The sequence below is a fragment of the Pteronotus mesoamericanus genome, unplaced genomic scaffold (genome assembly GCF_021234165.1).
Source record: "Pteronotus mesoamericanus isolate MK-2021 breed Mesoamerican mustached bat unplaced genomic scaffold, CSHL_Meso_final contig_100, whole genome shotgun sequence".
NCBI lineage: Eukaryota > Metazoa > Chordata > Mammalia > Chiroptera > Mormoopidae > Pteronotus > Pteronotus mesoamericanus.
Genome location: NW_026554999.1, coordinates 18,108,660 through 18,136,017, shown reverse-complemented (window position 1 = coordinate 18,136,017; position 27,358 = coordinate 18,108,660). Strand labels below are relative to the sequence as shown.

Here is a 27,358-nt window from a genome sequence, read left to right as displayed (position 1 = left end):
GCACACAGACATGCACATATTGATATACAAACAGACATACGTAGATGTGGCTGTTGCTTACTTTTGAAAGAATCTCAAACCTCCAGCCAACCATTTCCTAATGTAACTGCTTGCTATAATTATATGAATACTAATATTTGTTAACTTTTACTAACTACCTAAGTAACAGGTGTATGCCCAGCTGAAAACCACATTCCCTTGTCTCACTTGAGTTAGGAATCATGGGATAGGTTCTGACCAATGGGATGTGAACAGAAGTGCCCTGAGCTACTTCTAGTCAAGCCCTAGAAAAAACTGGGCCTCCCTTTCTTCTTTCCCCGCTGCTTCAGGCATGGGGGGCGTCGGGGGCGCAGGCACTGGAACAACCATGTTAGACTTGAGGACAGAAGCTTCAAGTTGAAGGGGGAGAAACCAGGTGAATGGAAGCTGGCTCCAGGACACGAGCAGCCTTAAGATCACCTGTGCTTACACTTTTACAGGAAAGAGAAATGAGCTCTTGTCCTGGTTAAACCTGCCATGTTTGTGTCCTAGCAGAGCAGCCGGGATCTTGGTTTACTCTGCCCTTGGCCACTTCACTGGGGGGATGCAGGCTGCTCTTCTGGCGAGCAGACCACCAGTGAGGGATGATAATTACTTCCCCATAATCCTCCCCACCTCCTACACACAGGTGCACAAACACACAATCTCCAGCACCACATGTCATTACCTTCTTTGTTTTCAGAGTGTTTCAGAGGCCGCAGGACTGTAAAAAAGGAAGGAGTACATGGTGAGGGGGGAACTGTGGGAAGGTTGGGGAGAGAAAGAGGAGCTGAGGAAGGGAGGGTGAGAAGGACTGGAAGGAGGAGGAGGAGGCAGGTGAGTGGGGACAACATCACAGCACCAGCGAAGGGGCCCTAGGCTGCTACCCCAAGTCCCAGCTCCATGCTGCGGCTTCCCGCTCCCCTCTCTGGGCCTCAGTCTTCTGCATCTACAGAATGAGACAACCTACCCTGCCCCCCAGCAAGCCAGCGATGTGGGTGTGCACTGGGTCAGTTCCACTAACACAGTGAAGTAAGAAGCTAAAGGGGCTGCCGATGTCCCCACATGGCCCTGAGATAGTGGGGAACTGACACTGACCAAATCTCTAAGCCACCCACTCCTCCGCACTCCCTCCCTTCTGTCAACTACAGCTGAAAAAAAGGAGGCCTGATCCCAGGGCTGTCTCCACATTCACACACCAAAGGCAGAGAATCAACTGGCATAATTCACAGCAGTCCCAGGTGTGAATCTCCTGCCCTTCCTTCTGCAGCTGTAGGGAGGGAACCGGTGTCAACTGGCACCGCCCCGAACTGCTCAGCAGACACCTGCCTCTCCCAGCCCAGAAGCCAGAAGGGAACATGGTGAGGCCACCATGGCCACAGGACACCAGTGCCTCAGCACCTGTTCCCCACTGGGCTCCCAGTTTGTGTCCCCGCAGCATCGTGACTTTTGCAAAGTCTTTTCCTATCCAGTCACTCCAGAGAGCTTCAAGACAAGTCTTTGGTGCCAAGTCTTTGGGGCAGGGACAGGATGACATTTTCCAGATGGAGAACCGAAGCCCAGAAGAGCAAAGCACTTTGACCAGAGTTACCTCAGCTCTAACCAGACTGGGACTCTCTTAAACCATCTGCCTAGTAATAGGACTCCAAGGTATTTACTAGGCACCAGGTATGATGGGAGGCTGTTATAAACATTACCTCATCTAGTTAAACCTACTCAACCGGTGAAGACAGGCAGTTATTGTGAGGAAACAGGCCCAGAGAAGCAAAGTAACTGCCTTTAGGCCACCCAGCTTGTATGAGCAGGGTGGCCTAAAGGTACTGAACTGAACTGAACTGGACTGGACTGAAACTGAAACCAAGGTTGCCCTGTTTCCTGAGCCCTCACTCCTCCCCTAGGAAGGCACCAGACTCCAAAGTGCAGGGTCCCTAGGGGTGGAGACAGCTGGCAGATGGGGAAAGATGAGCAGGAGAAGTGAAGCAGCCCCTGGGGAGGAATCACGGGAGACCCACCTCCAGGCCTAACGCTCAGTAGAGACCAAACTCAGCCAGGTAGGGAGGCCTCAGTCCACCGGCCATACTGTGTTCAACCTCAAGCAGATGTGGCTCCCCCAGGTCCTGGACTCCTCTCCCACGTCCCCGTGTCCTTCTCTCAGCCAGTAAAGCCAGCTCCAAGTTTAGACTTACCAGTCTTAGATCCTTCTCCATCTCCATCCTGGTCCTCAGCTCCTGGAAGAGCAAACAAAACCTTCCTCAGCTCCATTTTCATCACTGCACTTTCCCACCGGGGGGCACAGGAAGCTGGTAAATGGGAAGCAGGCAAGCAGCTGGGGCACAAATAGCACAGAGCGGAGCCCTGGGGCCGGATGAAGGGGCTCCCAGCCTGGGGTCCACCATTCGACGAGCCAAGGACCGGCTCCTTGCTGTCACCCATCCGCCGACCCCGTCACCCCACCCGTCCACTCGCTCACCAATCCAGTCAACTACCACCCTCCAACCTGGACAGCCACCCATCTATCAGTCCACTCATCCTTCCACCTGCCCAGCCAGGCACTGCTGCTCAGGCGTCGCCTGTTAACTGACCAGACTCCTCCCCGTTCACATATGCACTGTACCCAGTCATCTCTGACCTCTCACCACCCTCTTACAGGTTTCTCCAAGAAAACCTCTGTTAACCCGTGTACCATCCACCAGGGCAACTCACCCACTAACCAACGTCCACTCTCTCGCCCACCACTCGCCAGAGTCAGCTTACTCACCTACCAAGGTCAAGTCACCCACCTCCTGATAACAGCTCCCCGCAACCTGCCACTCACCGAAGTCAGCTCATACTGACCCCGGCCCAGCAAATGGCAGGCGCACCTTCACACAGCGATCCCAGACCCATAAAGCATTCACACGTGTGCCAGATTTCCTGTTCTAAACCTGCACTCTCACTCAGAGACACACCCATGGGACTTACACTCTCACAGTCACACTTGTTTGCACAGACATATTCGTCGCCTCCTCACATTCAGCCTTGCACGTCCACCACTCACTTCCAGTCACACTCATATGCACACTCATCCTGCCATATTTGCACACTCACAGGCTCACACTTGTTTACACACACAGCACACATTCAGCTTCAAGGTAACACACATACAATCTAGTCCCACTAGCAAACCCATCCATACCCTTTCTGTCACTGGAAAGTGACATTCTCAGATCGATGTCACGGATGTATCAACATACCCAAAGACATGTGCACGCCCATTTGCGCCCCCCCACCTGCATTCTCCTCTTCACAGCTCTGTTTGATCTTTCTCCAGCACACGAAGGCCAGGGCCACCAGCAGCGCAACAAGACAGATCGAGAGTCCCACGGTCACCCACAGGGCCTCAGGGGGGAATGACATGGGCTGTCCTGGGAGAGGCAGAGGAGAGAATGGGGAGAAATCATCGTCTCTGGCCCCACCAGCCATGAGAACAGCACCCTCTGGCTTCAAGGTGTGAATGTGGGGTTTCCACCCTTCCTGAGCCCCAGCACTACGCAGAGTTCGCATGCCCCTTCCCCCGCATCCACACACCCTCTAAAGTCTGACACAGACATGGCTGGTATAGACATGCCTCAACCTGGCACAGTTGAAGAGTCTGCAGTTGATGCTCAAGAACCTTCTATGACTTCCTGCTGCCATGAGAATAACACTTCAATCTTTTTAGGATGATTCAAGAAACTCAATAATCTAGCTGCCACTTAGCCTCCCCTAGCCTTTGTATCTAATTTCACTATAGGAACCTCTGCTCCAGCCAAACTGGGGTCCTGACCATTCTCTGAGAAGACAACTGGCCCCCTCCAGCTTCCACACATTGCTGTCAGTTTCCTCTCCCTAAAAGTGCTCCCAAGATCTTCACCTAGCTTAAGCCCACCTCCTCAGGGGGCCCTCCCTGACTATCCCAGCCCTACCTGGTGATAGTCCCTACCCTACGGATCAGGAGTCTGCAAACTAAGGCCTGACAGCTAAATCTGGCCTGCAGCCTGTGTTTGTATAAGTTCATGAGCTAATAGCGGTTTTTTCATTTGTAAAATGCTACCAAAAAGTGGAAAAGGAGGGCCCTGATGGGTGTGGCTCAGTTGGTTGGGTGTTTCAGTTGTGGGTTCAATTCCTGGTCAGGGCACATGCCTAGGTTACGGGTTTAGTCCTCGGCCGGGGTGCGTATGGGAGGCAGCCAATCGATGTTTCTCTCTCACATGGATATTTCTCTCACTCTCTTTCTCCCTCCCTTCCCCTCTCTAAAATCAGTAAGCATGTCCTCAGGTGAGGATTTAAAAAACAAAAAACAAAACAAAACAAAAAAAACGGAAAAGGAGGAACAGAAGGAAATTAAAAAAGCGGCAGCAGCAAGAGATGCTGTGTGCCCCACAAAGCCTAAGGTTTACTATCCAGCCCTTTATAGAAAGCGTTTGCAGACCATGCATATTGATGAAGGTGGGCAGTGAGGGCACCAGAGTGAGGAGACTTGCCAGGGGCATGTTTCCGTGAAACTCTGAGGGCCCTTCTGTCCACTGCGCCACGGCAGACAGAAGGAGCTGAGTGCCGACAGCTGGGGCAGGGCCAGCAGCTGTTCTAAGCACGGCATCTAGCCCAGTTCCTGGACCCCTGCTGCAACGTGGGCAGAGGCCTTAGGGACAGCAAATCTAACCAAAGACAGCGCTGCTTTCCTGTGCTCTCTGGAGACCACGAGTACCCGGGGCATCAGCAGAAGTAGAAGGCGACGGCTGCGCCAAGGGCAGTGAGGCTCTGGCATAGACATGGGCATTTGCAGCAGATGTCACCTTCAGCTGGCATGGTTGGCAAAGCTGCTTCTCTGGACATTGGAAGCAAAGGGGCCCATCACCCCAGTAAGCAGGAGAGGAAGAGAGCAGCTGATGTGAAGGGTCAGGAGGGCCAGTCCATGAAGCAGGTGGGAGAAACCCCTGGGAGCCCCAGGGAGGGGCTCCTGCAGCAATGGCAGAGCAGAGCCAAGGGCATACCCACAGGGGGACAGGCTCTCTTCCTGTGTACCCCCGAGGCTGGTGCCTGGAACACAGGTCGGACTTGCCCTCATCCAACCAGTCAAGGACAGGGCAGGGCTCAGAGTGGTACCTTCAGGCTCCATGGCCAGTGCCTGCTCCACAAAGCCGCCTCCACATAGCACCCTCAGCTTCACTCCAGCGGGTGCAGGGAAGGGGAGAGACTAGGCTGGAGGATCCAAAGTCTGAATCTCAGAATATTTTACAAGGCACAAAGCTGCCCGAAGCAAAATACAGGCCAAGGGCTCCAAAGTAGGCCAGATCTGCTCTAACAAAAACCGGAGGCTGGGTGGTGGGGAGGAGAAAAATTAGACTGAGAGGCTAAGAGTTCAAGTGTGGTCACGGTCCATCTGCTCGCTGCAGGCTGCTGGGATCAAACCCACAGGCTCCCATGTATGAGTTTAGAGGGGCCACACACCCTCAAAATTTAAATGCATACTACTGCATTTATCATTTATCTGAGTTCCAAAGAGGTGCCTGACCCCCAGCAGAGCCAAAGCGTCAGAGCCAGTCTATGGCCTTGGGAAAGCTCTCCCTCCTCTCAGGGCTTCGGCTTCCTCATCTGTGAAACCACGGCAATTTAAATGTTAGTTACTAAAGTTTAAAGTAAAGATTTTTGTCTTTGGTGGGGTAAACGTTCTCCCTGCAATTACATTTACACTGACAAGTCCTTCCTGTACAGTGTGGCAAAGATCCAGTTCAGCCCAGTGTGCAAATTACCAGGATCCTTCAAGGTCCCATCAACTCCCACCTGTCCCTGGAAAATTCTCTTGACCACTCCACTATCTGATAGCTTTTATTCTCTCCTGCTAACACACCAGACAACATGCTGCTCTCTAAAAGGTCAAGGAGACCCCTTAGAACATCCCAAAGCTTAGGGCAGTGACTTCCCCATAAAGAGCTCTGGGGGGGGGGGTCCTCCAGGAACAGGTGGGGTCAATCTTGGGAATGGGGTGGGCAGAAGGAACACAGCCTTGCCAGAAGGAAACACCTAAAAGAGAAGAAGGAATGAATCTTAATGCTTAGGAGGTAAGTGAAGGCTTTGTAAGGGCTGGGTACACTTGGGAGGAGAAGAAAATCAGGAATAAGTCAGTGAATTCTGAGGCTTATGCAGAAGCTGGGGGCAAGGTGCAGGCTGGGACATGGGTGGGCTGGGGGATTGGGTGGGATGGGAAGAGAAAACAGGATAAACCTGCTGTCCTGACCCCAGGGTACATTGGGAGGCCCCTGGGAAAGGTCAGTTGGCCCAGAGGGAGGGACTGAGGAGCCAGAATGAGACCCAAACACAGAGGGAGACTGCCCCCCTTAGCGCGAGTGTTGGCCTGAGCCTGCTTCCTATCTCCAGGCACAAGGGAAGCCCACTAAAGTACGCACTCAGGAAAGGAAATGGTGTCTAGCCTAGGACCCCCAAACCAGAGATTGTGGCGTCAATCTAGGACTTGACCACATGGGAGCAGCAGAGAGAGCCCCAGCCATTCCAGCTGAAGCGACGGGCTGCCAGGGGCTGACCGCTCATAGAGGCCCAGTGGGCTCCCAGGGCCTCAGAATCAGATGGCGCCCATGGACTCAACGAAGCCTTCCCATCACCCAGAGAGGTTCTCACAGGAAAACCCTCCCTCACCAGGTCCTGGGGCCGTGCCTTGGGGCTGCCCCAGAACTCCCGCCCACACCTCAGATTCCAGGCAGGTCCTTGGTTCCCCGCATAAGAAGCTCAAGTGCTACCTAAGATGCTCCCAGTAGAGCAAATATTACAAATGTCTCTTATCAGCTCATTAAGGCAAGTCCCTTAAGGACTTCTTTGTGGAGAGTTTGACACCTGAAATACATGAAAAAGGTTTTTCAAATCTTCTGAGCACCCAAACCTACCTAAATTCCAGCCCAGGGTCTAAAAAGGGGGGTGGTCCCCTCCCGCCTCCCAGGGGTTTGCCCCCTACCTGTGACAGCGACAGAGCCGTGAGCGTCCTGCTGCAGCACGGGGTTGCGCACCAGGCAGCTGTAGGTGCCATTAGCACCCAGCACCACCCTCAGGACACTGAGCACATCAAACAGACCCTGCTCATTGGCCATCTGCGACGTGGTCACATTGCCCGCCAGAGGCACACCCTGCCCATCCTGCCAGAACACCTCGGCCTCAGGGTAGCCCCGGGAGCTGGAGCACGCGATGGTCACCGTGTCCCCAGGCCGCAGGTCCTTGTTGGGCTCCAGGGTCATGCTGGGCTTTGAGTAGGGAGCTGGAGGGGGACAAAGGGTAAAGGACAAGGTAAGGCAAGGGCAGATGGGGCACAGTGAAGGAGCAGGGCGCCCAGGGCCGTGAGTACCGGGGTCAGCATCAGGCAGTGGTTAAGGGGCTAGGGAGCGAGAGGGGTGTGCTGGGGTGGGGTGCCCCTTCCGGTGCTCACCTGCCACCTGCAGGCTGACCGCAGCACTGCCAAAGTCCCGGATGCTCACGAAACAGGTGAAGCTGCCCTCATCAGCCACACGCACGCGCTGAAGCCTCAGGGACGCGTTGCCCTCTGCCAGCAGGTCGGGGAAGAGGGCGGTGCGGTTGGCATAAGCGCTGCCCTGGTCCTGGCCCTGCGTGAAGCTGTGCACCAGCTGTTTGGTGTCTGTCAGCTGCCAGATGAGGTTGAGCTGCGCCAGGCTGAAGCCAGGCTCGGGTGAGAAGGAGCAGCGCAGGGTGGTGTCTGTGCCCACCAGGGCCACCACGGGGTTTTCAGGGACCAGGACCTCCAAGGCAGTGCCTGGGGGCAGAGTCAATGGGGTGGGGCTGTCAGAAGGGGCAGAGGCACTCTGGGCCTCCCTAGTCCCCTTCTCCTGGGTTAACTCCAAGCCCCATCCACCTGGCTTTTGAGGCCTGAGACCTAAAGTAAGTTTATTGGCTGCAGTCCTTGCTCAGTCAGTAAGCACCTACTATTTGCCAAGTGTAAGGGTTAGGGATGCAAGACAATAGGACCAAAGTCACACCTCTTCAGAGCTCACAGGGAGAAGAGGAACATACAAGCACACAAATTCTTATTAGCATGTGATTAGGGATAGAAAGGAAGAAAACATACCTGAATGGATTAGAAAGTAAGGTGGTAGATTTTCAACACCTGGCAGGTATTGAACACCTGTCTCTGCTGGCTTCGTTTTCCCATAAGTATATATTATCTTTATAAATCAGAAAGTGAAGTCTTAAAAAAGTATGCACTGAAATGTTAATAGTGGACTTCCATGAATGAGAAAGGATTACAGCGCTTTTTCTTTCTTCTTTTCTTAAATAAACACAATTAGCTTTTATACAAGAAAGAAAGAATGCCCATACCTTTAAATGTGGTTGTGAGGCATATTCTAAGAACTATTGAGCTAAGATTTAAAGGGAATGAAAAAGAGCCCGACACACCAGAGCCCCACTAAAGCAATCCAGTTCCACAGGGTCGGCCGCTGCACAACGGGTCCTCCACTAGAGTCACAGCCTGACGGTCAATCCTCCCACTGACATGCCAACAGCAATCAAGGCTCAACTTCCACAGGAGGGCACACACAATCCACGCCTGGAGCACCTGGCTCAGGTGAACACAGAGACTGAGACACTGGGCCCCACAGGACACCTACTACATTAGGCCACTCTACCAAGGTGGGGAGTCATAGCAGATCTACCTAATAAATAGAAACACACACAGGGAGGCAGCCAAGATGAGGATACAAAAAAAAAAAAAAAAAATGTCCAAAATTAAATAGCAGAAAAAAACTCCGGAAAAAGAACTAAACAAAATGGAGAAAAACAGATGCAAAGTTCAAAACACTGGTTGTAAGGATGCTCAATGATTTCAGTGAGAACTTCAACAAAGAGATAGAAAGTATAAAAATAAAGATAGAAAATATAAAACAGAACCAGTTAGAAATGAAAAATACATTAAAGGGAATCAAAAGGAGAGTGGATGAAGCAGAGGATCAAATCAACGATTTAGAAGACAAGGTAGCAGAACACACCCAATCAGAACAGTGAAAAGAAAAACGAATCCAAAGAAATGAGGATACTTTAAGGGGCCTCTGGAACAACATCAAGCATATCACCCTCTGTAGCATAGGTGTACCAGAAGGAAAAGAGAAAGGGCAGAAATTGAAAACCTATTTGAAGAAATAATAATGAAAACTTCCCTAACCTGGTGCAGGAAATAGACATACAAGCCCAGGAAGCACAGAGTCCCAAACAAGATGAACCCAGAGACACCCATATCAAAACACGACATAATTAAAATGCCAAAGGTTAAAGACTAAGAGAATCTTAAAAGCAGCAAGAGAATAGCAGTTAGTTACCTACAAGGGCACTCCCATAAAACTGTCAGATGATTTCTCAACAGAGACTTTGCAGGCCAGAAGGGGTTGACACAAAATATCAATGTGATAAAAACCAAGGACCTACAACCAAGATGACTCTACCCAGCAAAGCTACCATTTAGAGTCAAAGGGCAGATAAAGAGCTTTCCAGACAAGAACAGCTAAAGTTCATCACACACATCCAGTATTACATAAAATGTTACAGGGTCTTCTTTAAGGAAAAAAAGAAGATTAAAAAACGAGTAATAACATGGCAATAACTACATATCTATCAACAACTACTTTAAATGTAAATGGATTAAATGCTCCAATGAAAAAACATAGGGTGGCTGAATGGACAGCAAAACAAGATCCTTACATGTGCTGCCTACAAGAAACTTACTCCAGATCAAAAGACACCCACAGACTGAAAATAAAGGGATGGAAAAAGATATTTCATGAAAATGGAAATTAAAAAGCTGGGGTAACAATACTTACACCAGACAAAAGAGACTTTAAAACAAAGGCTATAAGAGATAAACAAGGACCTAGCAATTCCACGTTGGGGTATTTCTCCAAAGAAACCCAAAACACGAAATTGAAGAGATATATGCACCCCTATGTTCATTGCAGCATTATTTTCAATAGCCAAGATATGGAAACAACCTAAGTATCCATCAACTGATGAATGGATAAAGAGGTGGTACATATGTACAATGGAATATGACAGCCATAAAAGAGAATGAAATTTTACTGTTCCTAACAGCATGGATGGACCTAGAGGGTGTATGCCATGGGTCAGACAGAGTGAAGTGGGTCAGACAGAGAAAGAAAAATACCATATGATTTCACTTATGTGTGGAATCCAAAAAGCAAATAAATGAATAAACAAAATACAAACAGATAGACAGATACACAGAGCATTTTGATGGTTCCTAGATGATAGGTGGCTTTGGGAGACTGGGAGTAAAAGGAGAAGGTATTAAGAAGTGTAAATTGGTAGTTACAGAATAGTCATGGTGACATCAAATACAGCATAGGGAATATAGTCAGTAATATTGCAATAATTTTATGGTATTAGAAGGGTACTAGATTTATTGGGGTGATCACTTCCTAAGTTCTATGTCTAATTACTTGTTGTACACCTGAAACTAATATAATATTATATGTCAACTATAATTGAAAAATAAAAAAAATATTTAAAAAAATAAAATTTTTAAAAAGAAAAAGAGCCTGACACACAAAGAGCCAGGGCGAGAGTTCCACGTGGAGGCAGCAGTGGGCCGGAAGGCCCTGAGTCGAGCTCCACCTCGCTAGGCAACAAAGTCAGGAAGCCGGCAGTGCGGCCAAAGCACCTGAGTGGGAGAGCTTTGTGAGATCGGTGAGGAATTTAGGGTTTTCTATGTGGAATGGGAAGTCATTTGGGGGGATCCAATCAGGCATTATCTGGGTAACAGTGCTTAGAACTCACTCTGGCTCCTCTGAGGAGAATGGATTAGGAGGCCATTTCAGTGGTCCCTGTAAGAAGTGAGGATGGTTTAGTTTCAGAGGGTGGCAGTGGCGATGGAGAGAAAGAAATAGATTCAAAGTTTGTTTAGGAGGGATCATGAATAGGGCTTGCTGATGGATGCGAGGAGAGGGGACCACGGGAGCACAGACCCCAGCAGCCCGGGTCAACTCCATCCCCAGGGGCAGGGCAGGGAACAGCCAGGGCAAAACCCCTACTCCCCCCGGCCGCCACCCTCTGGATTTACCCTGTAGTCCCCCCATTCCATCACCTCTGCCTCCATTCCAGCTCTTCTTTTAGAGCCCTGGAAACTTAGGGAGGGGTCCCCAATTATCTTTCTTTTAGGGAGGTGTGCCCCTTACCTTGGCATCGCCATTCTTGGCTACTACATTGGGCGCGTGCTTTGGATACCAGTAAAGCAGGCACACTCAAAAAGTGTGAAAATTTGTTTTAACACAAAATTTACTGAATACAGAACTAATAAAGATTTCTTGAATTTAGAAAAATAACATCTTATGGTAGTATTTTTATCATACATTACCCACGGGGCACAGGGGTGGTTATCATAATCTTTGCAGTGCACTGAGATATCTAAAGGTCTTACGCTGGCCCTGGATCTCTCCCTGCAACCCCAGGTGCCCCAAGTCAGCTCTGCAGCTGGAGACCAATTGGACCAAGGTGTCCCTTTTAGGGGTATTTGGGGAATGAAACCCGAAGTCCTTTCTCTAGCAGGGGTGTCCAACCCTTGGCACGTGGGCCGCATGTGGCCCAGGATGGCTATGAATGCAGCCCAACACAAAGTCATAAATTTACTTAAAACCTTTTTTTTTTTTTTTTTTTTTTTGCTCATTGGTTTTCGTTAGTGTTTGTGTATTTAATGTGTGGCCTGAGACAACTCTTCTTGCGGTGTGGCCCAGAGACGCTGGAAGGTTGGACACCTAGAGAAATAGGAGCAGCAGTGAATAGAGATGCTTCCTCTTCGTGACCACGAGATGGCGCCAGACACTGAACTTTGTCTTTCCCCGTGGAGGAAAAAGGTACAGATTAGGCTCTGAAACATAAAGTGAGAATATTGTGATCAAAGTAGTTGCCATTGTCGAATGCCAACTCTGTACCAAGCACTGTGTGGGAAGATTCACATCACTTATTCAATGTGGTGACTGAGCACCTATTATGCAGCTGGCACCAATCCTGTTCTCTGAACAGAGAAAGCGGTAAGAAAGGAAATGTACAATATGTCAAGTAGAGACAAACGCTGGAAGAAGCATGAGGTAAGGTCAGGGATGGGGAGGGATGTGTTATTTTATACAAGGTAGCCAGGAAAGCCTTGCTGAGGAGGTAACACTTGACATATTAGTGCTTACAATGCTATTTTATAGAAGAAGAAGTGGAGGCTAAGAAATGTAAAATGAGTTGCCTGTTGGATCCTGGAGGTGGAAGTGAGCATGGACAGGGTGCAGGGGAGAGTGGGAAGAGCTTTGCCAAACCCTTCCAATGCCCGTTAGACAGAGAGGCTCCACAGGACCCCCTGTGGGATTACGATCCCCTCCCCCACCTCCAGCCCACCCTGGTACCGCAGCCCTCACCTGTGAGGCAGAACCACAGCACTCCTAGGGCAGTGGCCACATGCACACCTGTGCCAGGACTGCCCATCTTCCTCTGAGGCAACTGACAGCTGGGCTCTCGGTGGCGGAAAGCTGTCCCTGCCTGTGAGGAAGAGGAAGTGAGCCTTTGTCTCAAAAGGTCCTCCCCAGGCACACTTGACTCATCTCCCCTGGACCATCTTGGGGCCAGGTTGCAACTGCCAGCTGGGATGTCCTTCCTCCCACACACCCACAAAGCTCCTCCCTGCTGAGGGAATTTTTGAGAGATTCTGGTAGGAGGGAACTGAATCACCCGGGAGGCTAAACCGGGGGAGGTGGCTGTGACCCACCGTTTCAGAACAGAAACTATATCTTTCAATATAAGGAGGAGAAGGCAAGTAGAGGCAAGAACAGCCAGCTCAGCACAAGGTTGTGTTCAGATGGGTTTGGGGAGGAGGAGCTGAGGCTGGAGCCAGACTTAGACATAAACAAAGAGGTCTGGCCTTTACCCTGAAGGCAGCTGGGAGCCACCAAAGATTCTGGAATTGGGGAAAGGATGTGGTCTGAGCTGGGCTTCATAAAGATTGGTCTGAAGACATCTGCAAGATAAGTGAGACAAGCTAGACAGAGGAGATGGAGAAGGTCTGGGTGAAAGGGCCATGACTGGAAGATGTCGGGTCAGAGGAAGGGAGCAGTCAGGGGTCCACCGTTTTGTGCCCAGTGACCAGGTAGGGTGCTCACTGAGACAGAGAACAGGGAAGGGTTCAGTACAGGGCATGTGAAGTTATTAGCACAGTTTGTGTAGTAACTTCCAGGGGCAAGTTCGAGAAGGCAGCTGAGGGTGTGAGTGTGGGGCCCAGAGAGAGGGAACATTTGCCGGTTTAATACATATAGATTGAGTTAGTAAGATGCATCGGAAATGGAAGAGGCCAGGCCTGGGGCTGACCCCCAAGGCTGGAGTGAGGACTGAGTGAGAGGTAGGTCTGCGGCCTCAGGTCAGACCTCAGCAGGGGGCCCAGACCCGCCCCCCCCCCCCCATCTGTGATAAGGCAGTTAGGTGGACAACAGCAGAGCAAGGAGATGGGCCAGGTACATGCTACCACAGTGGGAAGCCCCAGATGTCTAGCAACTGGCAAAACGGGGAAACCAGGGATTTTGCCTCTAGGGTGACCTTTTCTCCCCTAGCATATCACTGGTCATACAGCTCAGACCCTCCCCTGACCTTTCCTCCCTAGGCATGTCACTGGTCATGCCGTAGACCCCCATGGAGGAGGACACAAGGGGCCGAAGAGTGGTCTCATGTGACTCCCATTTGTGCCCCTGTGCAACCACTCCCTTCAGCATTGGCCCCCAGGGATAACATCCAGACCCTCCTTTGTGTTTCAGTTCCAAGCCCAGAAAAGCAGAAAAACCAGACAAGCGATGCCATGGCTGCCTCAGCACCAGCTGAGATGACTAAGGACCCCCCTGGCGCCACCCAATCAGTGGAGACCAGGACCCTGAAAGGACACGCCTGGAAAGCTGATGAATATTCTGTTGAGATCCTCCCCTAAAATCTCTATCCTTAAAATCCCTTAGGACAGAGGACCCAGTGCAAGCACACCTGTGCCTTTCCCTTGCCCCTCATCTCCCTCCGCCAGGTGTGTTACCTTTACATTTCTCTCTCCTAAGCTCCAAAGGCCCTCCTTTTGCCTGTGAAACTTGTTTCCTGAGCTCATTCCTTCTACAGCTCACTTCTTCTACCTCTGTGAATTTCTAAACAAACTTTATAGTTTCAGTCTTGTCTCTGAATTCTTTCTCAGTCAGAACTCAATGACTGAGGTTTTTTTTAACCAAGTTCCAGTTTGCCTCCACCGGTCTAACACCAGGTGCCCAAGGTGTCTGACTTGGGCAGGCTGCTGGAACCTTTTCCCTGTGTTCCACAGCTGCTGCCTGATTGTTCATGCCAAGACACATAGACAGTGTCGATTTATACTATCCGACATTGAATTGACAAGCCTATAAATGATTTCACATTCTCCTAACCCCAGGGGGAGACAGGCTGAACTATTTGATCCCATTTTGTAAGAGAGAGAGAGAGGAAAAAAACCCCTGAAGCCCAGATAAGTGAAATGACAGCATACTGTGATGTAATTTGCCAGTTAGCACAGTTGAGAAGTATTTGAGTTCCCAGCCACATCTTTCTGCCCTTCCACAGAGCAAAACTCTACAGCCGTTAGCATCAGTTCCAGCCACAGGCAGAGGGCCTCAACCCTTCTAATCCCAGCCAAGCCTACACCAGGCCCCCACACACCCAGAAGCTGGGCTGAGGGAGTCCCTCACCCCCAGTGGGTGCATCCTGCCAGCCCCGTCCCAGCTGTCTGCAGTGGGGAAGCCCTGAGCAGCCGCTTCCTTCCCAGATGCTTCCGGTCCAAACCTGATGACCAGAGCCTCACCAACTGCTGAGTCAGCAGCCTTCCGCTCCATTCATAAAGCATCCTTGGCAAGCACCACATCCTGCCATAGGGCTGCGGTGGCCCACAGGAAAAGCTAGTGGCCTGCCATTGCCTGCCTGTCCCCCAAGGAAGCACCCAGGGCTAAGGATTAAGAAGCTCCTAGATTCCAAGCTTTATCCCCAGAAAATCCAAGGCCTGTCTGCTCCTGGGCCCTTCACTCTCTCCCTGCTGCTCATGTCTACCGTCTCCCATCCTGACCCTCCCAACGCCCTCCTCACTGGCCCTGCTAATCTCCACTCTGTCCCCATGGGTAACCCCATTCTCTACAATGCCTCATCTAGGACCAAAGACACGAACCTGCTCACATCCTTGCTCCTGCTCAAGAGCCTCCCATGGCTCCCCTTTTACTACTGAAGTTAACCCACAGTCCCCTGCCCAGTGCTCAAGACCTTTCTTAATGACTATCGCTTCCATACATCAAGGTAATTCCTGCCACTGGGATTTTACTCCCTGAGGTCTCTTGGGAATGCCTGCCACCTCAGTGAATGTGGGGGATCAGGGAGCACTCTCTCCTGATCAGACCTACCCCGGCTCTCCAGGGCCCAAGCTCTCCTTTCCTCCAGTGGAATAATGAGGGAGGCCCCAGGGGTGGGTGTTGGGCTTGCTTCCTTTTACTCCTTTCCTAGACTCTGGACCCAGGAAATGTCCCACCTTTGTGGCTTACCCTGGGGAGAAGCCTGACAGCTCAGAACTGAGGAGACCTGAGAATTCCACAGCACCCAGTGGCTCTATCACAACAGCTGGGCACCCAAGAGCAGAGGGCGGAAAGGAAAAACACACCTGGGAGATGAGGCACTGCTCAGTGTGTAGGAGCCTGCCTGGGAACAGAAAACCAATCACTGTCCCCGGGGACAGATGAGCTACCAGTCCCGTACACAGAGCCTAGACCAAGGACCTGAGACTGCAGGTATCTGCACCACCCTTCCCTTTTTCTCTAATAAGGGGAATTCTCACCCCCAGGCGGACCAGCCATGCAGTCGGCGTGTGCCTCCCCTCCCAGTGAGTCACCAGCCAGCCGTTCCCTCTCCTCCTCCTCCTCCTCCTCCACTTCCTCCTCATCCTTTTCCTTCCCCCTCTGCTGTCCCAGTCCTGGCTGAAAGTGGGAACTCCAAGGAGCTCTGCCAGGAAAGAATGGAGTGCCTGGGATCTCCGAAAGAAGCAGGAGTGAGGGACCCAGGCCACCTATAGCCTGTGAGTGCAGCAGGCCTACTTGTCCCCCAACCCCAAACCCAACAGAGGTGGAGCCACAGGGAGGCTCCTGAGCAGTGATCCAAGATGTGACTCCAAGAGCTAAGACTGAACTCTATACCAAGATGCCTCAGGGGTGGAGGGGCCCTAGAGGGACTCCTTGCCCTCACCATGGCTACCAGCAGCAGCCCATATTCTCCTGTGTCCTCCCAATCCCTGCAGGGGCTGCTTGGCCAATACTTCCCACAGAGAAGGCAAGAAGTGTCAAGCCATATAGGCAGTGTCAATGTATGCTAACCAGCAGAGCACAGAAGCACCACTTCTGAAAATAGCAGTTAAGCCCCTGGATACATCTATGCCTAAGGCAAGCTGCACGTCTAGACTGCCCAGGTACTTCAGCCAGTCTTTTTCCTGCCTGCCTCCCAAGCCAGTGTGAGCTAAGTTTCTGTAACTGGCACCTGAAGAAGTCCTTGAATATACATTTATTCATGTACTCAGTAATGCACTTAACAATTAGGCAGGTACTGGGAATAGAGAGATGACTGCGTTCCAACGGGAAAGGTGTGCATGCACAGAAATCATCGCCGTTCAGTATAGTGTACTACTTAATGATGCAGTGAGGGCCACTCAAAGGCACCTCAGAGACCTGACAACTCAGAGCCCTGAAAAATGATTAGCGCTTCCTAGGTAGACAGACTGGGAAAGGTGGCCCCTCCTCGGTCCCAGTCCTCCTGGCACTGCCTATCTGCCTCTCAGCCAGATCTCTCTGAAGAGGTAGAAAGTGAGCCCGAAGTTTGGGCTTCTAGTCCTAGCTCCAACATTTTACTGTGTAGTCTTAACAGGTGACTTCCCCTCTCTCAGCTCAGTGTTTCCTTCCATAAGCAAAAGAGATTTGCTGGATGGATGTTATTGGAACTTCATTAGTGTGTTAAGCCTTCATGTACTATATCCCTAAGGTCTAGCCAATTAGCTGCCATGCAGGTCTTATTGGAATGTACAAAACCACTTTGACAGAGATGACTAGTTTTCCTCTTACACCTAACCTTCTACTGTAGAATTTTTAGTTAGGCACAGGGTGACTCAGCTAAAGACTACAGCTCCCAGCCTGCCTTGCAGCTGGGTGTGGTCACGTGACCATTTTCTAGCTGCTAACAGGATGTCAGAACAATTGATGTGCACAACTTCTGGGTCATGCCTTTAAAGAGAGGGCATATACCCTCTCTTTTCTCTTCTTCCCTATTGGCACTGGCTGGAACACAGATGCAGGAAGCCACCTGCGGCCATGCTGCCAAAGGCAACACTCTGAGGACTGCAGAGCAGCAAGACAGAAGGCCCTGAGGGGTTGCGGTATCAGCTCCGAACACACCAGAGGGGCAGATGTGTAAGAATTAAGCATCTATGCTAGCTGTCTTTCTAATGGCACCCAATGCGACTAATGCAGGGAGCTATCCCTCCCTTACTTTCATCCTTCTCTTCCCACTCCGCACACCGCATGAAAATTGCCACTGCTCAGAGGAGGAAAAAAAAAATAACCTATATCTAAAATAAGTATTTCAAAATAAAAACTGGACGCTATCTCATCAGAGTCATTTAGTTATGCCTGGCCTAGATTTATTTCAAAGGCAGACATGATGGGCTTGGGGATTGCAAGGGAGGGAAGGGCTGAAAGAGTCAACCTTGTACTGAAGGCTTAAACAAGTGGGAACAAGTAGGCACACATAATAAGATGGGGATACCTGGAAATGAAGCAAGCTTAGGGGGAAGTATGGTTCCTATTGGGCTTGAGCTACAGATCATCCACACCAAAATGCCTGATAGACTCCTTGGATACACAGAGCTGGAGCTCAGAACAGAGGGACAAGGGAGCCATCTGCATGTTGGTGGTAATGAAAGCTGAAGTCAAGATCACTGCAGGAGATTATGGAATGAGAAGAGGTCCCCCACAAATTCTGGAGAAACTACGGAACTTAATAGTCAGGTATCAAAACAGGGAACCTCTCTCTGGCCACTGCCATAACCTCTGTTTGCCCTCTCCCCTGAGAGGCACCCACTACCTCCCACGTCAGTGTACTGGCTTTTGGGCAGCTCCCATTGGTGGAAAGCTCTCCTTATAATGAGCCAAAAGTCTCTCTCTCATACAACCTTCATCAGTCCTCATTCGACCCCTTGGACCATGCAGAACAAGTCTGCCCCCTACTTGTAATGGCTCTGCAAGTATTCAATCTTCCTGTCTCTTGATGAGGTCACCAATGGGCATCAACGTCATATTGTTCACCAAATGACCCACACTCTACCTTCTTCCCCATAAAACTGGTTATTTGCCCTCCTCAAGTCTCCCAGCCTTCATTTATCCATTCACGCAACACCTATGTCCTGGGGGCATTGTGCTGGGCACTATAAACAGAGATGGAGAGACAGACTTACAAACACACAGTCATAAATGTTCTTGTTCAACAGTTGGATTGGGCTTATCATTACGTTTCATAAGTACCAGAGTTACTACATTATTTTGTTTCAGGAAATAATAATAATAAAAGCCAACAGTGTTAAATGCCTGCCACCCATCAGGTTGTAAGTGCTTTTATGCATATTAACTCCTATGCAAGCTTCCCAACAAGTCTAGACACTATTTTTATCCCATTTCACAGATGAGGAAATTCAGGCATAGAGTCATTAACTTGCCCAAGGTTACAGAGCTGCTAAGTGACATATCTGATATATCATTTTATTTTTTATATTTTACTTATTGACTTTAGAGAAGAAAGGGGAGAGAGAGAGAGACACTGATTTGTTGTTCCACTTATTTATGCATTCATTGGTTGATTCTTGTATGTGCCCTGACCGGGACTGAACCTATAACATGGGCATGTTGGGACAACGCTCTAACTAACATGCTACCTGCCAGGGCTGAAATATCACTTTTATAATAAAAATAGGAAAAGGGTTTGGGGAAAAATATGTAATTAAAATAGAATATGAGCAGTTCTTTGGGCAGGTTTATTGCAGGTGTTGTGGGAGTAGAGGGTCAAACAATGTGCGGGAGGAGTGGGGAGGCTTAGGAAGGGCCTTGCAGAGGAGGAGACATTTCTGCTCTCTAGCAGAGGAGGCAGCATGAGCCAGGTGGTGGAGGAGGGAGTAACCGCAAGAAGATAGAGACTCCTGGGAGATGAGGCCCGGGCACAAGTCAGGAGTCGGTTAAGGAAACTGCGAAAGGCTAAAACCTATACCTACACTTCTCTCCCTCCTCTATCTACCCTAGATTGTCCTGAAATATCCCTGACAGCTTCTCAGAGATCTTATTTCCAAGGTCACTCAGCACCAGGACAGGCTCTCCCTGTGGCAAGAAGACAAACCCATTTAAAGAAGATTATCACCTCCGCACCTGGGAGTTCCTTCTTCACAGCTTCCGCTCTTTCTTTCCTTGTCAAAGAAACAAAACATGCTGAACAAATCTTCTGTCCTCAGCCACCAATCTTGCTACTCTTTCTATGCTGCGCATCCTTTATCCTAGAGCACCTCTCTCCCTTTCTAGACTGGCTCCTTCTGATAACAAAGCCACTTTCCTGCAGGGAACCCAGTCCATTGGGTACTGGTGGGGCAGACCCTCAAGCCTCAGGATTCAGCCTGTGATCAGACCTGGTCAAGGAGAACCCCACATGGTGATTGAGGGCTGGTGAGCCACGCTACACGGGGGCAGAGACTTCCCAGAGTGTCCCTGCAGGAGTTATTAGAAAAGACTCTTGCTGCGGTTACTAAGAAGAAGGGTGTGCTCTGGGGCCATTAGCAATGAATCTATCAGCTACGAACAATGTAAAGAAATGGCCCAAAGGAGTAAACAGGGGCAGAGATGAAAGCTAGAGGAATACAGCGCCCTGAAACCATCATTTAAGCTCCTATGCCTGAGGCAAGCTGCTCCCTTGGACTCCTCAGGTACTTGAGCCAATCCTTTTTATTAAGCCAGTTCGAGCTAGGTTCTATTACCTGCAACTGAAAGAGTCCTTGGATACACATTCCTTCATGTATGCAGTAATTTATTTATTTGCTGAGTGCCTGTTAGGCAGACACTGGGAACAGAGAAACGACTAAACTATGTGTCTGTCCTCAAGGAGCCTGCACACAAACCACTGCAGCCCAGTATACTGCACTATTTAAGATGCAGTGAGGGCCACTTAGAGGCACCTAAGACACTTGGTAATCCCAAAGCTGTACCCTGAAAATGGACTCGAAGCTACCCAGATGGTCAGGCTGGGAAAGGGCATTCCAGGCAGAGGGCACTGAGGTAGGGAGCAGGATGGCAAGCTGGAAGAACTGCAAGCAATTCAGTATGGCTGACGTGAATCGCAAGGTGCCGATCACAAGAAGGGAAGAAGCTAAAAGGAAGGCAGGGACTAGAGCAGGAAGTTCTGTTAGGACTTTCTTGGAAGGTGATAAGGAAGAAAGAGTTTGAAGTAGAGGAGTAACTCCATTGTCATAGGTAGGCTCAACCTTGATTGACTGATCAATATGTAATGTTAACTTTGCTGAGGAGGTTTAAATTTTAAAGGAAGGTATGTAAAAGAGCAATGGTTTACTCAAAATAAGAAAGAGTTGATGGTGGAATCTGAAGCATTAAAGAATTTTTTTCGAGGCTGTGCCCTCCTAGAGCTGCTCAAAACAACCCACTCCACCTATGTGTGAACATACTGCTGGTCATGGATGTAGGATCGAGTCAAGCAGGGGTCAGCAAGGTCCAGAGAGAAAATATTTTAGGCTCTGTGGACCACTCTGTATCTGTCACAACTACCTGCTGTAGCAGGAGAGCAGTTGTAGATAATGTATAACAGGATGAGAGAGTTCTGTTCCAAAAGAACTTTAGGTACACTCAGATTCAAATTGCATATAATTTTCATGAATCATATGATTCTTCCCAACCATTAATTAGAAACGTAAAAGCCATTCTTAGCTGTGGCCTTTACAAAAATAAGCAGCAAAAGAATTGGCTCATGGGCTATAGTTTTAGAAACTGGCTTCATGAAACACTAACATCACTGCTCAAAGATACTCAGGTGGCAGTGAAAGTGGAAAACAATGGGGAACTGCATTAACTACGGCCAATATAGATAATGGAATAGCATACAGCTTTTCAAAAGAAGGAATGCTCACATGGAAATAAGTCAACGACATGTTGTTGAGTGAACAAACTATATTTGTATGACCTCATTTCTGTGGTAACGAAATGCCCCACAGTTTGGGATGGAGTCACCCACGTCTCTCTCCATCTCTCTATCACCGGTATTTCATTGTAGGCCCTTCCTTCTCCAGCACTTCCTTGGTTCTCCAGGCTTTCTCTTCAACTCTATCATTCCTCCCCCGCCAGATGATTTTATCCACTCCCATGGCTTTAAATATCATTTATATACTGGCAACTCCCGAATTTACTTCTCCAGTCTGCACCTTTCCTCTGAGCTCCGAACTTAAACCCAACCGTTTCCTAAATAACTGTTCCAGTAACTCCCAGGCATCTTCCTCTTTACTCTTGACTTCTCCCCCAAGCCTGTTCCTCCTGCATTTTCCACTCGGTAAAGGCACCACTCTTCACCCTCTGCTCAAGCCAGAAACCTGAATGTCTCACCTCTACAGTCTATCACCAGGAACAGGCACCGCAGGATATACCCCAGGGGTCTGCAAACTGCAGCAGCCTGAGTACCACATCCACTCTACCACCCTTTTTTTTTTGTTCAGCTCACCAGTTAAGAAAGGTGTTACCTTTTTGAATGATTGGGAAAAATCAAAAGATTATTTTGTGACACAATGAAATTATATGAAATTACATAGTGCCTATAAATAAAGTTCCATTTGCACACAGCTGTACTTCATTCATTTGCACGTTGACTGTGGCTGCTTATGCACTACAACAGGAGAACAAGTGGTAACGATGCCCCAAATATTTACTTTCTGACCCTTGGCAGAAAAAGTCTGCCAACCCTGATATACCTTTACTCTCTCTCTTTCCACCTCCGCTTCTCTCTCTGGTCTTCCAAGTCACCATCATCTCTTGCTTGGTAACCACAAAAGCCTGCTTACCAGTCTCCCAACTTTCTCTCCAACTAGTTCTGTACTCTAACCTATAACCTATACTCTATACAGCAGCCAGAATAGCTGCTATGAAAACACAAATTGCATCATGTCATCACTTATAATATTTTAATATTTTATCTCAGGATTGTTCCTCTTACTTGGGGTAAGATCCCAACTTCTCCATGGCCATACCTGGTCTGCTCCCTGGACTTGCCAGCCCCAACAGTGGGCCTTCTAGTCCCTTGCCAACACAGTCCCTTCTTCTTGGATGGCTGGGTTACACCACTCTCTCCTGAGATTCACCTTGGCAGAAAAGCTGGGTCAGAGGTCCACCACCCTAAGGCAGTCCCTGTTATTCATTGCCCACCTTGATACTGGAACTTCCCTGGGCAGGAAAGGCATCTGCTTTATTTACTATTGTATCCTTAATTCTAGTAAAGACTCAATTCTAGCAAAGTGCTCAGTGTATGTTCAGTGAATGCATGAAGGAATGAATGAGTACATCCATGTTTGGGTGGATAGAGAGATGGATGGATGGATGGATGTTTGTATATGGGAAAAGGGTCTGGAAGCCTGATAGGGAATACCCCCCTGGGGCAAGGAAACGGGGGTAGAAGCCTACTTCCATTTTCTAGTTGCTACACTTCTGTGTCTGGATCACCCCTAGTAGTCCTCTCCCTCTTCCCCCTTCCAGAAGCCAGGTCACAGCACCACATGTCATGGGCTCCAACCCCTACTGCCCCTGCTGCCACGTCCGCCAATGCAGGGCCTCTCCCCCAAGCACACAGTTCAGTGTCTCCCCTGTGGAGTCCCAGTTCCTCAGAGCCTGTGTGGACTTTAAGGTGACCTGGGAGCCCTGCCTTCCAGAGGTGGTACTGTCCCTGCTCCAAGGCTCCAAGGCTCTCAACAAAAAAATGCTTCTCACCTGAACCCCCAGCAGATTTCCCTCCAACATTCTCTCCCTAAGCCTCAAGAAGGCCAAATGTCTGAAGGCATGAGGGGCGTGGAGGAGGCAGAGCACTGGTCAGGACCAGAGAGTATGGAAGGGGCTCCTGGAGGCACGGGTGTGCTGAGGATCAGCCTCAAGAAGAGAAAGCACTCTCAGCTGTGTGCCAATGGCCCCGGCTGTGGCACCAGGATGACTTGGTCAGGGACACCCAAATCAGGCCTGCCCTCTCCCCAGCCCCCCAAGATGAGTCCTCTCTGCCTCACGGTGGGGACTCTCAGCACATCTTGCCAGGCTACAGAACAAGAAGCCTATGCCTGCCTTCGGGGTGCCGGAAAGAGCCAGTCCCGGAGCCAGACCGCATCCGAGCTCCAGCATTGGCCAGCTGTGTGTCTTTGGGCACATGGCTTCCCTTTTCTGAGCCCCAGCATGCCCATCTATACAACAGAGGTAACGATGCCCTTCCTCATGCGACTACTATAATGATTTTAGGAGATGACACTTATTGAGCATCCAGGATAGCCCCAGCCCCAAAACTTGAAAACCCAATGCTTTTATCTGGAACCTCATACTGCAGGCGAGGCAGAACTGGGGAATGGCAAGTGGGGGATGGTTGCATAACAGCACACATGGCCCTCTTCCAGATATTTGCTCCATTCTGAGCAAACAAGACCAAAGGAAATTTCTCAAGGATCACATATGTCCACACTCTTCCCTCTCCCATTGGTCCAGGCCACGCCTTTCCTCTTTTGCTGGTAGCCCAATCTGTCACTCCTGCCCTGAGGGGTGTGGGAAAGGGATAGCAATAAGAAGTTGCCACCCACTCAGAGGACAAGCTCAGGGGCAGTGACATCATCCTGTCTGCCTTTCTTCTCCCTAGCCTGACCCCATGACTCAGGGCCAGAGGCTCAGACCCTATATAGTCCTAATCTTGGAGGTTGCTTGGATTTGAGTCATTTTCTTCACCCAGCCCAAACCCTACATGTCTAGCTGAGAACCAGCCAGCAACAGGCCAGATGCCTGTCCTACAACACTTTCTAGGAGTCTTTCTGGGTGCTGTGGAGTCCCAACTTTGACCCCAAACAGTATTGTCCAGGTCAATGTGAAATCCAAATTCTGCTCCAAAGAATGAAGATATATGACTCTGGAAAAGGCCACAGTTTAAGGATAGGGGAAGTCCCACAGGAAGACTCAGAAGTCAACCTCACCAGTATAAGGACACAGCCTCCTCAGAAGGGACAACACTTCCTTCTCTTACTGTCTTTTCCACAAATATTCAAGCACCCAGAGGCCAGACATCCAGCCAGCCTGCTCCCATCAGGTGCCCTGCAGAGCTGAAGAGGACCAGGGTCAGGGTCTGGAAGGAAAGTGGTCTTCAGGTCGGGCACCCTTTTCATCCTCAGCGTCGCATCAGCACAGGCTGCTCAACCTCTAACAAGCTGCATGGTCTGACTGGAAAGCTCAGAGCAGGCAGGCAGGAGAAACTGCCAATGAGGTCACTGAAGAGAGAAAAGAACTCTGAACATCAGTCATGGGACCAATAAAAGCATCGCTGAAGCCACTAAGTGCAAAGCTCACTCCAACAGTCCCCTTGCCTTATGGCCCCTCAGTGCGAAAACTGATGCTTCACGAGGTCATGAAGAAAAATGAGTGTCCTGATATCAGATTGTGCTGTATCTAATACAGGGAGAAAGACTTTCATGCTCAACTGTTAACAGAAGTGTTGGTGCTTAAGCTTGGAAACTTCATTGTCAGGGTAATGTGCCCCCCCAAAATAGTCCCATTCCCAGAGGAGCTGAACTGTGAGCCATCACTCAGGCCCCACAGCCCCACAGCCCTTCCCTGCCACTGAGATCAGCCTGCCCATCTCACATGTTTAAACTTCAATTTCAAGTTTAGACTTCAATTTCCCTCAGCCTCCAAAAGTGCCCCACCTATGGTGCAGGCCCCCAAACTACAAGGAGAGCAGCACAGCATCGGATTTCCCAGGAATTTCTGGGAGGCCAGAGGGAATTAGCCTGGAGGCTGAACTAAATAAAGAACTCTCTTAAAGACAGACCACTTCATTACTTTCTAAAGCAGAAGCTAACTGCTAAAGATGCCTGTAAGAAAAGGACCTGGATCCTTAACTGAATGACAAAATCAGACTCATTTACAATTATCCACATACCATTTGAAGTTAGTTTTTCTCAGTTAAGTCAAACAAACTCTTTCCACCCCTCAATTTTTTTTTTTTTTTTTCGTTTTACTATTTGCTGGCATTTTCTCTCAATGACATATCCCATATCTGAGTCATTCATCACACATTTCTCATTAGGGCAGGTTTCCCTTTGGAAATAAATCCCCCTTTTTTTGCAGTCCACTGCCTTAGGCCCCCAAAACTGTCAATTCGTTGGCTGAACAGCAGGTGAGGGCCTTGAGACCTTGAGTTCAATCCCCTCCCCTCTAGTGTTCCCTCATTCTGGTCCCTACCTTCAGTCCACCCGCCCCCACCTTCTCTCTGCTGGTCCCCTTCTGTCTCCATCCCACCTCACCCACGATCTCCCTGAGACTTCACAGGGCCAAACCACCCCACCTCTGTGCTTTCCCATTCTTTGGCGTCCTCCTGTCTCCTCCCCTCCCCCAATACCTATTCACCCTTTCACCCAGGTCAGCTGTCCCTACCTGTTCTCAGAATATGCTGACCTGAAGTCATCAAGTCATGTCCCTCTCATGCCCATTGCCGCCTGTAGAAGTCCTCCGGTCATCCACTCCTTCATCCTTTAAACCCAAGTAGAGGGGACCCTAAGCACTCGCCTTCCCCTCCCAGGCAGCTCCCCCTCCTCAGAACCCATGGTCGAGCTGTTATCCTTCCCAGGGCATGGGACACTGCTTCTCTCCCAGCTCCAGCTAGCCGGTTAGGCTTTTCAGAATCACCAACACAGTGACAGATCTGCCTACATGCCCCCTGCACATCCCGGGCCTCCGTAAGCACGACCACCCGGTACACAGCCTCCTCCAGCCCCAGCCCCCTGGGCTGGAGGGAGGGGGTGGCCAGGTGGGAGGCGGGGTTGGATTCCCACCGCCCCCAGCTACCTCTGGGCCTGGGAGCCAGGGATGCCGCCCCGATCCCCCTGCTCACGGCCGCAAGGGCCAGCTCGGGATACGAAGAAGGTCGGGTGGTTGAGCCCTACATGGAAGAGGACGGCCCACTGCCCGCTCTTGCGGCCTTGCAGCAGGCACCGGCCGCAGACAAAGGCCGCCCCCGCCCGCGCCACGCAAGCACTCACCGCGCCGCGCCCACTCCTGAGATCCGGGACTTTGCGGAGCTGCGGAGTCGCTGCCGCCTGGAGGCCAGACCCGAATGGAATGAGGGTCCAGGGTCTGGGCAACCGGGGAGCCTGAGGGGCGGGGCGGGCTGGAGGAAGCCACGGGCCAGGAAAGGCGGTGGGTGCGCCCAGAGATCGGATTGGCCCCGAGGCGGTGGTTTGGGGCCAAGGCCTGAGCCCGCCCGCTGGGCAGGGCGCTGGGCCTGGACCCCGCCCCTGAACCCAGTCCTGACCATGCGGGAGAAGGGACGCCCTGGGAAGGAGGTGCTCTCCCAATCGCTGCCCCTCCTCCTCCCCCTTCCCACACTCCCAGGATCCAAAGTTAATTTTCTGTGAGAGGAACACGGCGTCAGTCACTGACCTCTCAGCTCCTCCCCATCAGGCTGCCAGCGGTAGCTCTCTTCCCCGCTGTCCGACCCCAGGCCTGCTTCCCTCAACACCAGGCTGCTACCGCGGTCTGGAAAGGGTTAATTCGACTGCGAGGAATTAAGAGCTGCTCTATAAATACAGCGTAGTGGGAGCCTGAGCCAACCGCAGGGTAATTTCCACCGGGCTGGTTTTCCTCTTTTCCTTCCGCCCACGGAACCCCCCCTCCCTGCCCCGTCCCGCCCCGCCCCACGGCCAGGCCCATCCATTGCCGCATGCCCGGCGCTGGCCAGACCCGGCTGGCTCCCATAGAGGTTTCAGCTCTGACAACCTTAGCGCAGACTGTCCTTGTAAAGTCCATCTCCAGCCTGGGAGGACATGGGGGCCAGGCTCTGCCTTGGCCCATCCCTCCTTGCACCTGTTCTTCATCAGCTAGCGATAGCAACAGCTCCAGTGGAACAGGCTTCTGTGGGCCAGGCTCTTTCCATGCTGGGCCTCTGTGGATCCTCACAACAGCCCATCAAGTAGATATTATCCCTG

General features: G+C 50.4%; 1 protein-coding gene across 1 annotated transcript in view; it reads right to left on the bottom strand.

Annotated features, from left to right (window-relative positions):
- The window catches only part of CD276 (CD276 molecule), a 28,634-nt gene extending 2,088 nt beyond the window's left edge, over positions 1 to 26,546 (bottom strand). The window contains exons 1-7 of the mRNA XM_054565065.1: positions 26,414 to 26,546; positions 12,462 to 12,582; positions 7,469 to 7,810; positions 7,004 to 7,300; positions 3,288 to 3,422; positions 2,205 to 2,246; positions 707 to 742 (exon numbers count right to left, since the gene is read on the bottom strand). Coding sequence (XP_054421040.1) covers positions 707 to 742; positions 2,205 to 2,246; positions 3,288 to 3,422; positions 7,004 to 7,300; positions 7,469 to 7,810; positions 12,462 to 12,528 — 919 coding nt within the window. The 5' untranslated portion in view covers positions 12,529 to 12,582; positions 26,414 to 26,546. The remainder of the gene's footprint in view (positions 1 to 706; positions 743 to 2,204; positions 2,247 to 3,287; positions 3,423 to 7,003; positions 7,301 to 7,468; positions 7,811 to 12,461; positions 12,583 to 26,413) is intronic.
- Between the last annotated feature and the right edge of the window lie 812 nt (positions 26,547 to 27,358).